This window comes from Alligator sinensis, unplaced genomic scaffold (genome assembly GCF_000455745.1).
Source record: "Alligator sinensis unplaced genomic scaffold, ASM45574v1 scaffold658_1, whole genome shotgun sequence".
In the NCBI taxonomy this organism is placed as follows: domain Eukaryota; kingdom Metazoa; phylum Chordata; order Crocodylia; family Alligatoridae; genus Alligator; species Alligator sinensis.
Genome location: NW_005842109.1, coordinates 529,764 through 546,386, shown reverse-complemented (window position 1 = coordinate 546,386; position 16,623 = coordinate 529,764). Strand labels below are relative to the sequence as shown.

Below are 16,623 nucleotides of genomic sequence, written 5' to 3'. Positions count from 1 at the left end.
AATGGCCGATAGCTGCAGCTGCTTCCGGAAGTGGCTGAGGCTGCTTTTGGGAGCGGCTGCAACAATCTGCCGGCGCTTGCAGGGAGGGCACCGGCACTCCTACCTACTCCCCCTGCCCATCCCTTAAGCGGCGAGCGCAGTCAGGGGGTGCACCGGTGCTCTCAAGGGGTCCACGTGCACCACCATGCACCCCTACACTTCGCCACTGCAGGGTGCTACACAGTAGTAGTGCCAGTAGGTATGCAAGCGCCTGCGTGAGATCCACAAGATAAAAGTAGAGATTTCAAATGCAAATTGGCAGCATGAAAAATGAGTGGCAAATTAAGATTTATTGGGGCTTTGGGCAAGCAGAAAATTTGAGGCCCCCCTCACCAGGCAAGGGCAAGCTCCCTCTGTGCCTGCCCGGGGGCTGCGGCTGGGCCTACCCAGCCTCCTCAGCATGTCTGGGGTTAGCCAGAGGAAAAATTTACTCGCTAGGAGGGTGGTGAAGCCCTGGAACAGGTTACCTAGAGGTGGTGGAATCTCCATTCTTGGAGGGTTTTAAGGGCTGGCTTGACAAAGCCCTGGCTGGAATGATATAGTTGGGGATGGTCCTGCTTTGAGCAGGGGGTTGGATTAGATGATCTCCTGAGGTCCTTTCTAACCCTAATTTTCTATGATTCTGATTTCTGGAGGTCCTGAGCACCAGCACAAGTCAGGTATGTGCTCAGCAACTCTAAAAATCAGAAGCCAGGTCATTGCACAAAAATTTAGTAACTTCACATTCCTTATCCTACGTGTTTTGGCCAATTTAAGAATATAGCTAGCAAAGCAAAAATAGATATCAAATATAAAAGGGACCTAAAGCACATGCACATCATGTCACAAGAAAGAAAAACTAATACTTCTCAGAGAAACAGCAGATTGGGGCATCCTAGCTGCAAACAGTTTCAATTCAGCCCTGGATGTAACCAGATTAAATTATTTAATACAGGGGTGTCAACTGTCAAAGATCTACCCTTTGGAACAAATCTGGCCCACAGAGCTGGCTTCAACTGGCCCACAGAGCTCCTGGAGGGGCCAGGATGAGCAGCACTGGGGCCCACCACTGAAATCTGGGGTACAGACCCCCGCTGGGGACCTGCGTTAGTGGAGGCGAGAGCAAATACCCCTGCATTAGCCTTGTCCTGCTGCTGTGCGCCCTGCTATGACAGGTGGATCTAGATTCGGTCCATGAGACTGCAGTATGAATTTAGCTTAGTGGGGGGGGCAAGGAAGTTTGAAACTCTCACTTTAATGGACCTGCACCCTGCCAGCACTCATTTACTCCTAACTTCAAAATGAGATAAACAAAATCCAGTGATAAAAAAAAGACTGCAAGGACAGCTATTACTATGAAGATTTACATCAAAGAACAAAAACTAGGTGCGAAATTATAGGAGTTTTACAGAGAGGGAAAAATCATCACATGAATGCCAACAATTTTTAGCAGGCAGTGGGGGCTAGGGTGGTGTGGTTGACAGCTCAGAGGTCACAAGTTTGAAGCCATAGCAGAAGCACTCACAATGCAGCCCTGTTAGATTCCAACAAATCCGTGAATTCTGCTAAATATCTTGTCACATGAGGACATGAAGAAGGAAGTGAGGATGCAGGCAGTATGGATTGTGTATGCCCTCACCTGCATACTGCCCTAATGGAAGCTATCCAGCCACTTTGTTCCTCCATCATGAAAAAAACATGGTAAATAACTTGGAGAGACCTACAGATTGAAGTAAGAGCTGCAGGCCAAGCTCTGTACTGCCCAGTCAGTGGAATTTCATGGCATGGAAAGCTGGCACAAAAGTTTGCCTTTATTTTTAGGTAGGTATCCTTGAACCAAAGGCACCCAATAAAAGTTATGCATCAGCTCCACTGTGTTAAACAGGCACAGTAAAGACAACTTAAACTGGTTTTAGAGCAACACAGACCATCTTAGATGACAATCTAGTTTAATGTCCCCATTCTAGTCTCACTTCCCAGGCTGCATTCCAAAGCTAGCAGGCACCACTCCCTATGGTGGACAAGAGAAATTCACATTGTTACAAACCAGTGGCCTTGTGACTAAAGGATTCTGGGTCACATGGATGGGGGCTGTCTGTGATACAGTCTTTTGGGGCTGTTAGGAAGCTTAAGGCTGGGGAAAATGGAATAATTTGTTCAGGCTGTTGCAGGGATATAGAAGATTCTACCCAAACAAATGTTGGAGAATTTTTGTTTGTGCAAGCTATTCAATAATGCTCACTGAATTTAAGTGAGATCTAATCAAGCTACAATTTACAGGGAACTCCCTGCCCATATTAGTTTTCTCCTCATCAAACAACAAAACTTAATGGAGAAAGTAAAAATTTTAGCAAAAACAAAATAAACATTTTCAGCATTACTGTGGTAAGCAGCATTTATGGCATATGTTCCATGAACATTATTAAATCCTAACAATCCCAGGCACTTACTTCACCACCTAATTACTGGCTCTAAAATAAAGGAAAGACCAACACTTATGCTGCCTTTCTGTTACGAATATTTGATTTTGCCCAGAAGAAAGCTACTGAAAAGAAGCGGAAAACTGAAGGAAAAAAAAATAGAAGACAAAGGCAGGTTCAGAAGGGGATCAAAGCTCTAACTCCATCTCTCCCCATTCCTATGCAATTCTTAAAAGCAATTTTTAAAAAATGAATAAAGGCATTCCTAAATGCAGTAATCTTACTTAATTTCCCAGGAAATTCTATAGCAATATATTCCTCATAGCCAAAAGCAGTATTTGGCTCCAAATTCTTGCTCATTCACACATAGCATCTGGTTCATTCTGAAATGATTACAAGTGTATTACCCAATATTTTATGGTTATGTTGTAGCATCCCACACGGGCAAGAAAACTAAGTTATAGAAAATAGAGTAAAAAATGTTATTCATAAATGCCCTTTTAAACCAATGCATCTTTGCCACTTTAAAATGATCTTTCAGTTCAAATACAGTAAATTGGAAAAAGCAAGATACGAGATCAAACCCCTGCCTAACAGAGGCTTCTGCCCTGGGACCATGGGGCTGTTCCTGCTTTCCTGCACCGGAAAGGAAACTTCGACAACAGTTTGCCAAAACTCAATACGCGGCCCTTCACCCTAAATAATTGCCCGCCCCTGCCATATATTAAGGATATGAGGGAACTCCCTAGGTTCAGTAATCTAACCCTTCCAACACCATTACTAAAATGATTATTGTCTTCATGGCCTAGGATTGCAGGGAGAGTCAAATGCTTCACCTGAGTAGAAATACAGCACAAAAAACTTACATAGTATTGTTTAATCCCATACCCCATGATGTTTGTAAACTAAGAAAGTAAACTATCAGACCCATCATTTATGAGAAGTATTTTTCTGTTTCATCACCTCACATTTTTTCAAGAAACTGTTGCAGCCTGACTTTCAAATACATTAAAAATTATTTTGCCATTTAGCGAAAAATTATCAGCAGCATTTGATTTATTAGAGCAGGGATATGTTATACTGGCCTGTCTTTACTGTAACAAAAAAAAAGAATGATATTTTGGTTGGTTGTTAAAAAATGTATCAGGAAAGTAGAATCTTCCCTGAAGTCTGTATGTCCATTTCTACCGTACTCACCTTTGCAGCATTTAGGCAGCGTGTACAGAGAAGTTTTAGAGAGCACCAGAAAACTGGTGTCATAGCTCTCACAGTACAGGCCATCCTTTCTATTCTGTTCTTGGTATAGCCTAGAATGGTTCCACAGATTACTAAATTTATGGGAATTAAATTTATTGGACTCTTATAGAATTATTAAACTTATAGGAAGCACAAATGGGAAGGGCTGAGGAAGCACAAATGGGAAGGGCTGAGGTCCTTGGTTGATCTCTTGCCACTGAAGCTAATTGATAATTATCATCTCATTAACTGCGCTCCAAAAGGGGGAGATGAGAAGTGAAATGTTTGGATGACTTTCCTATGATTAGCTTCATACCATATCAGCAAGAACTTTTTTCTGCATAAGAACAGAATAACTGGTCTCTATATCTCATACCAATTTTTTTAATACAATCTCTGTGGCAAGTTCAAAGGAAAAGCTGTGCTTTGGTGAGCACTCAGGATATTACAATATCACAGATGTACAAAAACACGTGCTTCCTATAGGAAAGTAAGTTTAAGTCAGATTTTTCAGCTATGTCCAGATTCTTAATTATGTTTTTAGAACTGGATGTTTCAGGCTTCTTATTATCTATCACTTCATAACATACACTTCTATGTGGAAACAGGAAAAGCAGAGTAACAACTGCTCTAGGAACCAACAGACATGTTTGAACTTACTTCAGAACTATATTTGAATTTTTAAACAAACGTTTACTATACTTCATCAGGCTTTTCTTTGTGAACTATGTTTAGGTTTCATCAACTGCTCTTGTTAAATCCATTTTGATCATATGAGTAGTTGGAGATGATCCACCTCTGAGACCTGCTAGGAAAATCTGTGGCTTGGGCACATTGCTAGAGCTGTCACATTTAGTCTGCATGCTAAAATCCTTCAAAAGGTACACCTGGCTGAAATTCTCTCTTCTCATGTGACTCAGATTAGTCTGTACTGAATGAGTTAATGTCCGACGTAAATTAGCCTAAATGAAAAAAAAAATCTGAATAAAAAGAATCTGTTAAGACATATCAGAAACAATGTATGTTTAAAAGTTCTAAACCATAATGATGCTTTCTGGCTTCTACATCTGTGGCTATTTGGGTTCACAAATCATTAACTGTGGAACATGTAATTTTAACAACAGTTTGTTTCTCTACCTCCTGTAATAAAGGCTACAAAAAGGCTTCAATGAATTCTTTACACTGTTGAGCTAATGCTTGAAAATCACCTGGTCTGTTCCACCTTCCAGTGAACCTTTAATGTCAGTAATTATGTAAAAGGATAAAAAGTATATGATGGAAGATTACTTTTGGACATTATGAAAAAAACGGAAGTATGAACAACAAGGGAGAGAGTGCATGTCTATTACTCAAATAGATTTGAGATAATCTATTTTTATATTATTAAATGCCATGCCAAGACCTTTGGGAAAACGTCTCTATAGCTGTCATATTAGGAAAGAGGTAAATAAAGAACTGTATAAGCTGATGGATAACAAAACACACAAAATTCCATTTTTAGATCTAAAAATTGTATCTTTTCTCTAAAATTCTGCTCTCCCTGTGTAAACTTATTGAGAGTTCAAGGCAAGTCAGACAAGAAGAATAGCAGATGGGATCCACCGTGCAGCTCTGATACCCGAATATTGCATGAATCTACCTATAGAAATTAAAATATTCAGCTGTCACTCTGAATGGTTGTCTACACTTGATAGTGGATTCTGATTAAGGTAATGCACAACTTAAAAGCACAGCAGCTATTCTCAAATACCTCCACATGTAAACAAGCCCTAAAACAAAACATACATTTTGTTCTAAAAGGTACTTACTGTTTTTTATTGATGGCTAAAACACGAGATACCTGCAATTTCTGTCTTGTAGTCCTAAATATTGTGTGATGATACAATAAAAACCTGCCTCTAAATTCCATATCCAATACAAAACATATCCTGTTCTGTTTATTTGTTTGCTAGCTTGTATCTTCTAACTGGTCCCATGTAGAACTGGCCTTAACTGTTAGTTAATGTTACTCTGAGCAAATTTAGCTGTAAGTTATTTTGCTCTTGGCAAAATTGGATGTTGCAAAATATATGCATTTCCTTGGATACCTGAAATCAGGTTGCCAAAGGCTAGACAAGACTCATTATGAATTTTACATATGCAATTGGCCTTATTACAGATTCTATCACCTGTGTGTCATCCAGCATATTTTCCTCAAACCAGTTACTAGTTTTTTAACTACCTCCTTCAGTGGTGTTCTCTAGCTACACTTACTGCCAGTTATTGCTATTCTTTCTTGTGTGACCTAATGGTACAATATATTAATACAGAACGCAGTCTACCATAAAATTAACATCAGCCTTTCTGTATCATTTTACTGCAAAGGGAGCGCATGGCACATTATCTTGAAAAGGTTAAACTGAGTGCAAAGTAGCATTCTTAAAATTCACTATTAATAAAAAAGATCTTAGAACGTAAAAAGAATGCGTTTGTGATTTTAGAATCAGGGGCCTGGACCTGATAATACTGCTCAAAGCAAAAAAGATAAGGTGGAAAACTTTTTTCACATTTATATTCCTATTTCAAAAAAGATCTAACAGAGAACGGTGACAGGAATTTGTCTGTTTTTCTGTGCGTTATACATTAAGGCCAGAGGGAATAATTTAGTCCAACCTTTAGCATAACATATGCTCAATTTTGGAAGGCTTAATCTTCCAGATGACACTGATACAAACCAGCTTTATGGCTTTTCTCCTCAGTTCCCATTCATTCCATTCATAGGACTTCACAATAGTTGGAGGCAAGATATGAGTGTCAGTTTGAGTACTGCTGTCACATTTCGTTATTGGCTTCAACAAATGTTTGTCTCCACTTCTGACCTGGATGAAAAAAAAAATTTAATTAGGAGTACTTTACAGTAAAAAAATGACATGTAGCTACATCAATTTTATTCAGGCAAACAGTAACGTGGGAATACTGAAACAGCATTTTGAAAGAACCAACTACAAAACAATTATATTACTAGGTCAGTGATAAGGATCATACATTCATATCATATCTGTCATTCCAGAGGTGCTTTACTGACTTAAACCAGAAATCAAACTTTACACAGAGATTGCTTCATCCATCACTGAAATGTAGCTCCCTCTAGGATAATGCTTAAAATACCTGTCTCACAGACCACCTACATTTCCAGTAAAACACAGGGTTGATTTGGACCTTATAGACTAATTAAAGTAGACAGACAGACAGACAGAGCATAAGTTTTCATGAGCTGAAGCTTACTTCTGAACTTCAGCTCATGAAAGCTTGTGGTATGTGTATCTGCTTTGGTTAGTGGATGAGGTGAAAATCCACCCTACTTTTTACTTAACTTCAGATTAATGTAACTTACTACATCTCACTTACATTTCCACCAATAAAATTTCCTCAGTACCTAAATATCTGGTTCTGGACATATCCAGTCATGTACAATACTGAGCTGTTAGATATATACTTCACAACTCTGTTCCTTCAGTATCCATGAGCTACAGATTCCCCCACCCATCTCATCTGAGGGGCTCAACCCAGCAGGGGTACTCAGAGCACACTTTACAGATCCAGACTTTTACAAGTAAAAAGGAGGTGATGCCATCTTTATTTTGAATAACCCTGTGACTGTGGCATCCATTCAGCATTTTGGACACCTGGATTCAATTCCTGCCTCTGTCTCAGGGCATTTGGACTTACATCTCACACCTCACAGGTATATCCCTAACCACCAGGCTATAGGGTGCTTTGATGGGTCTCTCTCAATCTCTCTTAATAAAGCTGATCTAGTTTGCAGGGAAGATAAATCAAGAAAAGAGAGAGAATGCACACAAGAGAACAAATTAGTGTGACTGTGGGCCCTGGCAGATGTTAATCACACAGTAAGTGGCAACATACCACACATTCAAGCAATTTTTATGGTAAAAGTGACAAACTAGCCACAAAAATGGTGAACCAGCTTCAAAGATACTATGGAACATATTTGTAGTGCATTTGATTGTGTTTTAATTTGAACTTGTGGCACATTAGTTAGTTGAAAAAGCATGCAGGAAGCATGGACTGAGGAGCTGCTCCCCAGTGCTGGGCTGCCTTCATATCCATTAAACTTGCCAGTACATTGCAAACCATGCATTGAAAATGCTAGGACCTGGCTCCCCACACACCAGGAATTTTAAATGGGTATGCAGAAAATCTAGCACTAAGGAGCTGGTCACTGATGTAGGGCTCTCCATACGCCAGCAAATTTCAAAGGTGCACATGCAGTCTGGGATCAGAGTGGCTCCTTGGTCCTGCGCTGCATGTACATCCTTTAAAGGTCTGGGAGCATGGGGTGCCTAGGATCAGGCATCAGTCTCCAGTCCTGGGCTCCCTAAGCACCAGCAAGTTTAAAGGGCATACGGGGAGCCCATTACCAGGGAGCCACTCCCTGGTCCTGGGTTCCCTGGGTGCCAATAAACACATGATGAAATCTGACAAGGTTCCTTGGGTGAATCTGATATCTTTTATTAGACAAACTTAAATAGTTGGAAAAAAAATTTAAACAAGCTTTCAGGTTTAAAAACCCTTCATCAGGCTGAGGAAGTTTCTGCATTTGGTGTGTTCTCTTCCAGGATTCAAATCCTCAAAGTCCCGCATCCTGCTGTGCTAGACCTCAAACGTCTGGCATGGAAGCACAAGTAATTTTAGGGATTCAGGATAAAATGCCTCAGATCCCATCCTTTGATTACATTAATGTCCATCAGGAGCCAGAATAGCCTTGTGTTAGGGCACATGCTGGGAAGAAAGATTTGTTGGAACATGAGCTAGAAAACAGGTTCCCTAATCACTATGCCCTAACCATTAGGCTACAAAGTTCTCTCTCTTTTTGGTCAATGAATATTCAGTTATTCCATACAAAGTGAAAAGCTTTGAGAGAAGGAACTGAGACCCTACCCACCCCAAAATTACTCTGTAGCTTGGTTTTCCACCTGGGAGGTGGGAAACACAGTCCAACTACACTCAGGCAGAAAAAAGTATTAAATGCAGGTCTCTTCCTACTTGGATGAGTATTCTACCCACTAGCCTATTGGGGACCACATCCATTACCACCTCCTCTAGCCACATTTTATGAAGAGGGGCCAGCTTATTTATTTATTTGATGTATATGCTGCCCTTTCCACCAAGGCTCAGGGTGCCTTACAATAACAGAATATCTTTAAAACAGAAGAGTGACAAGAGAACAAAACCTGCAGATGTTCACCCCAGGAATTTTTCTACAGGTACATAGCAGGGAAGTTCATGGGTTTCATGCTCTACACCTGCAGATGCATACCCCGGGTCAGAGTCAAGCAGCTGGTGCTGTTGTCTACGGCTATACCACCCTGAACACGTCTTATCTTGTCTGACCTCAGAAGCTAAGCAAGGTCAAGCCTAGTTAGTATTTGGATGGGAGACTGACTGGAAAAAGCTGTCTGCAGTGGCAATACTATACCAATGAGGTTAATCTGAGGCACGAGTATTGCTAATTGAAAACTGGTACTGTCCTGTAGGATCAGGCCCTGGGAGCACCTGTGACTGGGAAGTAGGGGCAAGCCTGGGCTGCCTGTGCTCTCACACTGCAAGCAAACAGACGTTTTCTGTGAAAAGGCAGCAAAAACTGTAATGCTCAAAATGTTGGGCTTTTGTGATGCAACAAGGGCATGGACATCTGTTTGTCCAGGTTTTGTGCATTTTATAGTGGTACAAGGTTTTATTTGCAGCCTTTGTAACAATTATTCACTCTATGCTCTTTAAAAGGACAGCTAAATCAGTAACACATCACCTCTTCAAAAAAAGCGTACAAGCAGTGACTACCTGTGTATATGGGGCAAGGGATTCAAACTGATTGTGAAGCTCGAGCAACTGAATTAATTCTGCATTTTCTTTTGCTTTTTCTATAATCAGCTGAATGAACTTATCTGGATTTGGGGCAAAAATATAGGCAGATTCCTTGGAATTGAAGGCATAAAATTTCTCCTTATGTTTCAAAATACCAATAGTAGGATTTCCTAGGAAGCAAAGCAAAAACAAGAGTTAAAAACAGTGAAGCATTAAATACACAGGGCACTTGCAATCATAAATATGTGTCTCCCTCAAGCAAAAGTGCACATATGAAACAGTAACAATTCTAGAACCAAACCTTTTCCAAAATAAAACATACACTACCTGGAAGTGTTAGGTACAAATAAAATCCATTTATCCAGACCAAAAATAGTTGCTTGTTCCCAGCTTACATTCAGTATCACATAGTCTAGATCATACTTAATAACAACCAGAAACATTTCCCAGACTTTATCACCTATATCTATCAAGGTAATATAAAACATTCCCCATCCAGATGTTGCCTGTATCTGCACAATATCTGTCTTGAATGTTCCCTATGAATTTCTGACTCAAATACCCTTTTATGCCAAAGGACACTCGACTACCATTAAAGCTGCTTTGTTTTTATTCTTGCAGTGACATCCCTCCTCCTCTTCCTAAAGAATTGAAAAGGTAACTGGGATAAGACTTATTTCAACATAAATGAACAACATACCCATGCCCAGACACATGGTTATTTGACCACTAATTGTAATATTGCAGTCTTATCAAATGGTATTCCTGAAACGTGTGTATATATATATATACATATATACATATATATATACACACACACACACACACACACACACACACATATATATACACACACACACACACACATATATACATATACACACACACACACACACACACACACACACACACACACACACACACACACACACACATATAATTATTCTAGTTTGTACCCTGACACAACAAAAAGCAGAGTGCACATCCTTAAATTTATTTTTTGCTAGTATTTACATCTATACAGTAAGATACAGAATGCACCTGGAAGGAGGAGGCCATCTTTCACAGCAAATGTGTGTGCACAAAACCCATGATACTGGATCTGTAGTTGATCGAAATTAGCGGTGGTTTCTGGAAAAAGCCATTCTTGTTCCTTGAAATCTGAAACATCTACTTTGATTCCTGAAAGAGAATTTGGAAAAGAAAAGATATCAATGAAAATGGATGCCTAAATGGTTTGATGGAAATCCTAAAAGGAGCCCAATCAGCCATTAATATGTGACCATGAATGCTAAACCCCATCTACTCTGCTGGCTGCCATAGACGTTGAAATATTCAGTGCCTCTGCAGCTCAGGCACTTAATTTCTAATTTGATTATTTTGTTTGGCAGTAGAGTAGCTTCAGACATTCTAATATATGCACGTTTTCCTAGGAAGCACATGGCCACAAGCAGATTTCATCCTGTTATAAATCCAACAATTAATTTCAAATCCACTGCAGTAGAATTTAGTTAACTGGTAGGGCCATCTTCCTAAACCAAGAAATATTTCTGGTAACCTAACACTAGAAACACATTAAGCTGTTTCTTGTTTCCCATTGTAGAGGTTTCAGAGGGCGTCTGCATCTACATGTGCCCCTGACTGTGCAGTACCCACCAGTACTGCGCAGTCCCAGTGGTGCACGGGTCATTTCCAATCCTACATCGCTGTAGTGATGAACTATTGCACAGTAGCAGTGGCATCACAGTTAGTGCCCACTAGTATTATGTTGCCATAGCTCATCACTATTGCAACATAGCATCTTTGTACATTCTGGGCGCATCTGCACAAAAGACAAAGCAAGTCACATGGAAGCTTAAATAGTTTTAGAAATATTTTGCACTTTAATCTCTTTGGCCTTTTGGATGTCTTTGATTACAGATTTTAAGAATAGATAACACTAAAGCTAGGCTATAGGAAAGAGATTCATATACTCACTGTATGTTTATATTATGGTGGCACCCAGGTGTTCCCACAGGAATCAGGTCTCCTTTGGGTTAAGTTTTGTGCAAAAGTAAATGATGATGGGACAAAGGCCTCAGTACCTGCAAATTAACTTTGAGGCAATTCTATCATAGGACGCACTCTGAAAATCATCTCAAATGTGTTTCATAAAAATGTTTCTAGCAAGCTTATCACCAATATCAGGGCCTTAATTGAGACAGGAAAAAGCCTGATCTCACTCCTAATGAAATCAATGGCACAGCTTTCAAGGACTTCGCAGTGCGTACGATTAGGCTCAAATATTATAGCACAGGATGAATAGTGCAAGAGATAAAACAGTAGCATTATACCTGGAAGCAGACGTTAGCGTCCAAACAGAGCTTTCCTCCCAGTTTTCAGAGTATGTACCAATTCCGTGTAAAACACACATTTTGTCAAGCAAGCGAGAGCTGAGCTCTGTAAGTTCCTTAGCTGGAAGTAACCAGTCAGTTTGAGTCATCCCTATGGCTACAAGAAGAAGTTCCCTCCCCTCCCCGTTTAAGCGTTATAAGCCCAGGGCAGAAAGCAGTGAGCTGTCTAAGCAACAGATTGTCTTGCTGTATTCCTGGCCTGCTTGGAACCCCTCTAAACCAATTTTGATGCTTGATCCTGACTCTGACCTCAGCTCTGTAATCTTAGCTTGTGACCTCCAACTCTGAACTCCTGTCCTAGACTCCCTCCATTTATTTCTGCCCCCTGCCTCTTCCTGCTTGTCCCTGCTCCAGGATTGCTCTTATTCATGTCCTGTCTATTCCTATCTTGAACCTTCGGGCTTGACCAATGGCTTGCCCTGATCATGACCTTGTTGTATCCTGGACTTGGACTGGTAACTAACCTGACCTTGGCTTCCACTCTGGTTACTCCCTGACCTAGCGTGATCCACTTGAACTGAAGTGACTTCGAAGCATAGTGTCCTCAGTGAGATTATTGGCATGATTAAGGAACACCATAGACCAGATCCTCATCTACTTATCAGGTCTCTAAGTACAATCCTATTTCACCCTCTCAAGTCTGGGAAAAAGTTAACACAAAAGGTGGATGGACCCTCCTCCTGCTCACTGCTTTTTGACTATCTTAAGGCTAAAACTGTTGTATGTCATAACAGAAAGTAAGGATTGTTAACATTTTTAGAGGGATTCAAACAGGATGGAATGTGATCACACTTGGGGGCACTTGTACACATGATAGGGTTTAAACCCCAAGGGTTTATTTTATGTCCCCTAAATTGAAATGGTGGGTTTTTAATTGCAACCCACCGTTTCAATTTTCCATCATGTTACAGCAAGAGGCCCAATCCTTTTTTCAGTCTTTTTTTTTGTCAGCCCTGGAGCCTGCCCGTAACCAGGGGGCAAGCTGCCAGCGGGCCAAGCAGTCCCTGAGCTGTGGGGGACCCCGGTCCTTCCCTCCACCGCAGAAGCGCCCCATGGGGCCACCCAGGCAAGCTGCTAGTGGGCTGGGTGCTGACCCAGCTCGGAGGCAGCATCCAGCCCGATCCAACTGTTTCCCAAGCCTGCCTGCTGGAAGCCTGCTGGACGCTGCTCCCTGGGTGGGCTCAGGAAACATTTGCATCAGGCCAACTGCTGCCTCAGTGATCAGCCCACCTGCAGCTCGGCCCCTGGTCACAGGCAGGCTCTGCTGGGGCAAAAAACAAAAGGATTGGGCCCTTCGCTGACTTCAGCAGGCACCTGGCTAAAGGAAAAAGTGGCAAGGGACCCGATCCTTTTTTTTTTGGTGGAGCCTGCCTGCCTCTCCCTCGGCTGGGGGGCTAGCTGCCACCAGAACAAGCGGCCCCTGAGCTGTGAGAGGACCTGGTCCTTCCCTCTGTGATAGCAGCCCCTCCCAGAGCTACCTGGGCAGGCTGCTAACAAGCCAGGAGCTGCCCCAGTTTGGAGGCAGCACCCAGTGGACCCAACTATTCCCCAAGCCTGCCTGGGCAGCATCCCATGCACTGATCCCGCTGCCTTCCCACTGCCTGGGACTGGACTAGCTTGCCCCTGGGGTAGTATGGGGAGGCAGCAGAAGGGCAGCTGGTGTGCTGGTGGCTGAAGAAGACAGCAGGGACAGTGCACGGGGCACTGGAAGCACAAGCAGGCTCAGAGAAGCTCAGGCTCAGCAGGCTTACATTATAAAAAAAACGATTGGGCCCCTCACCGCTTCTGCCTTTGGAAGCAACAAGGGGCCCGATCCTTTTTTTCTGCAGAGCCCAAGTTTCCCCAAGCCTGCCCACGCTTCCAGCACCCCGTGCATCATTCTTGCCTTCTCCGGCTGCCATCACACCCAGCCGCCCTCCTGCTGCCTCCCCACACTGCCCCACGAGCAAGCCTTCCTACTCCCAGATGGTCTCAGGCAGTGGGAAGGTGGCAGGGACAGTGCACAGAGCACTGGAATTCCCCACAGGCTCAAGGAAGAGTTGGATCTGCCAGGTGCTGCCTCCAAGCTGGGGCAGCCCCAGCCCACTAGCAGCTTGCTTGCATGGCCCCAGGGGGCGCTGCTGCCACAGAGGGAAGGACCAGGGCCCCTCACAGCTCAGGGTCCACTTGGCCCACCAGCAGGCTAGCAGGACCTGTTGTGGGAGAGGCAGGCAGGTTTTGCAAAAAAAAAAAAAAAGGATAGGGCCCCTTGCTGCTTATGTCTCTGGCAGATGCCTGCTGCAGGCAGCAAGGGGCCAGACTTTTTTTCTGTGAAGCCTGCCCACCTCTCCTGCAGTCAGAGGGGTGAGCTGACAGATGCACTGTTGCAGTTTGCAACAGTGCAAACTAAACTACATCCAGATATAGTTTAGTTTGCAACAATGCAAAGTCATTTAAAACTCCCAAAACTGGCAAACATGTAATGCACGATGCCATTAAGCCACACAAATTACATTTTTGTCACGTGTACAAGTGCCTAGGTGCCTAAGTCCATTTAGATGTCTAATAGGTGGAATAGGATCTGGTCCTCTGTCAATAAAAATTTGCAGAGTCAGGCTTTGCGCAACATGTGCTAACCTTATGTATCAATGTGATGCTTTTTAGAAACAAGATTTTAAGCACAACAAATCAAGCAAAGACTCAAAGTAGAAAAGGGAAGTTTAACAGCTTTTAATACCCATTGTTTCCTCTATCCTTTGCTGATCACTTTTCACAGTCACTCCTTCAAGATGAGACTCCATCATTTCATCAGGAAAGAGCTGCAAGTGAGTTCCCAAAAACTGATGCAGATTGACAGCTATATTAGTGAGGAAACTGAGTAGTATTATTTCATCCTGAAAACTGGTCCATAGGTTAGCAAGTGCTATAAAGACAGGCTAGAAAATAAAAAAAGAAAGAGCTGAAATTTACAATTGCTTTACAGCTGTAGTTTAAAATGAATTCTATGCAGAACAGTTGCAGACACAGAAACGTGTAACACACAGGGCCCAATTTTGCAGCCCTTCTGCCTCAGAAACTGTTGGAAGGTTCATGGAATTTTTGTATAAGGCAGAGTTTATGATTGGGCCTGAAGTTGAAGGACACTTTTAACATTTAAAGTAACAAAATAATGTGTTGGAGGAGCAGAATTTTGGGGGATGTTTCTGAATTACTGTATTTATTCACGTAGCATACACCCCTGAATAAGAAACACACTTTGTTTTGGGAAGGCAGACCAAAAAGAGAGAGAATTGGTGGGGGGGCAGGTAGACTTACCTGCCATGGCACAGTCTCACCCAGAAGCATACTTGGCAGGGGTCTGGGAATTCCAGACATGCAGAGGGGAGAGGATGGTGGTGGGAGCGTCTCCTCATCAGCTTCACTCCCCATCATCTACAGATAACTCTCTCATAGACACCTACAAATTGTATATGGAATAGCCCAGTAGTGGCTGTAAGAGGGTTAACCCAGTACCTGTTGGCCAGGCAGACACCTCTGCCTGCAGCAATGGGAGGGGTGAGGCTGAGAAAGGGATTCCTTTCCCAACCACAGCTGGAGCCTCCAGCTAGGAAACAAATTGTTTGATGTTTCCTCATTAAGACATCACCCCCAATTTTTGATCACTAGTTTTCAGAGAAAAAGTGTGCATGGGAATAAATACAGTATATTGGATGAGAGCCTCTCTCTCAACATGGCTTCACAAATATAGAAAAGGCAGATAGGAAAATAAGGTAAAGGGGTATTATTGTGCTAGAAGCCATTTAGTAAAGGCAATCAAGATTCAGGTCACCTTGCCAGCTAACTGTCAAAAGAAATATCAATATAACCAAATGCTGCAATCACTTTGCTCCTCTGTTTCTGCCAGCTCCTAAGTGGTGTAGTACAAATACAGATTTGTGACAGACAGTAACAGTGTCAGAAAATGTTCTCGCATTATAACATATTTCAACTCACCAAGGAAATGCCCAAAGAAAAAATTATATTCCTGGCTCTGCTTAATCAATGTTGAATGTTAACACTGGCACTTGCAAGTGTCCAGGTCTTAATAGGAAAGGATCATTCTCCTATAAGGAATATATTCAGCGAACTTTAAAAAAATCATGCTAAAGTGATGTAACACATAAGCAGATATAAGTTACTGAAACCATTATAAGAATTGGCAGCTGAGTACACTCTGGGATTCAGCAGTATCATTATCATAGCAAAATGCTGTGGACAAAAAAACGAAAGAAACTAATGCTAAATGGCAGTAAGGCCAGACCCATAATTTTTAATTAAGGGAAATAGCACTATAATTCCTCTTTCATTAAATTTCAAGCAAAGTAATCAGTTTATTAAATCCCTTAACATGCCTCCCTGCTGTGTTAAAAACCTAGGCCCTATGCTACAAATTCTAAATAGTAACAGAGCAGGAATAGAGCATTAATAGTAATAGGGCAACTTCTCAGCAGTAATACGAAGATAACTAGGCTTGTTGAAGTAGTTCCACAATGGGGAGTGCTCTGCCTGCAACAGCACAGATGGAATCAGATATTTTGCTGTGTTCTGTTGCTGTCAGTGTTGAAGAAAAATATACAAGCAGACAAACCAGAGCAGACAGGACATTTGAAAAGGAAAATAAATGGTAGCTCCTGGGGACGGAAATATTTCTTCCAGCTTGTTTGTAAAGTGTC

The 16,623-nt window shown here is 42.0% G+C and overlaps 1 protein-coding gene across 4 annotated transcripts in view; it reads right to left on the bottom strand.

The window, feature by feature from the left end:
- Positions 1–1,393: 1,393 nt before the first annotated feature.
- The window catches only part of CFAP206 (cilia and flagella associated protein 206), a 30,243-nt gene continuing 15,013 nt past the window's right edge, over positions 1,394–16,623 (bottom strand). For 2 of the 4 annotated variants that reach the window (XM_006024559.2, XM_006024558.2), the window contains exons 9-13: positions 14,649–14,847; positions 10,581–10,721; positions 9,516–9,709; positions 6,389–6,532; positions 4,324–4,636 (exon numbers count right to left, since the gene is read on the bottom strand). In XM_006024559.2, coding sequence (XP_006024621.1) covers positions 4,406–4,636; positions 6,389–6,532; positions 9,516–9,709; positions 10,581–10,721; positions 14,649–14,847 — 909 coding nt within the window. In that variant the 3' untranslated portion in view covers positions 4,324–4,405. Of the gene's footprint in view, positions 2,030–4,323; positions 4,637–6,388; positions 6,533–7,382; positions 9,710–10,580; positions 10,722–14,648; positions 14,848–16,623 lie in introns of those variants that run through there. The other 2 variants (XM_025205264.1, XR_003094286.1) reach the window with 2 other exon arrangements.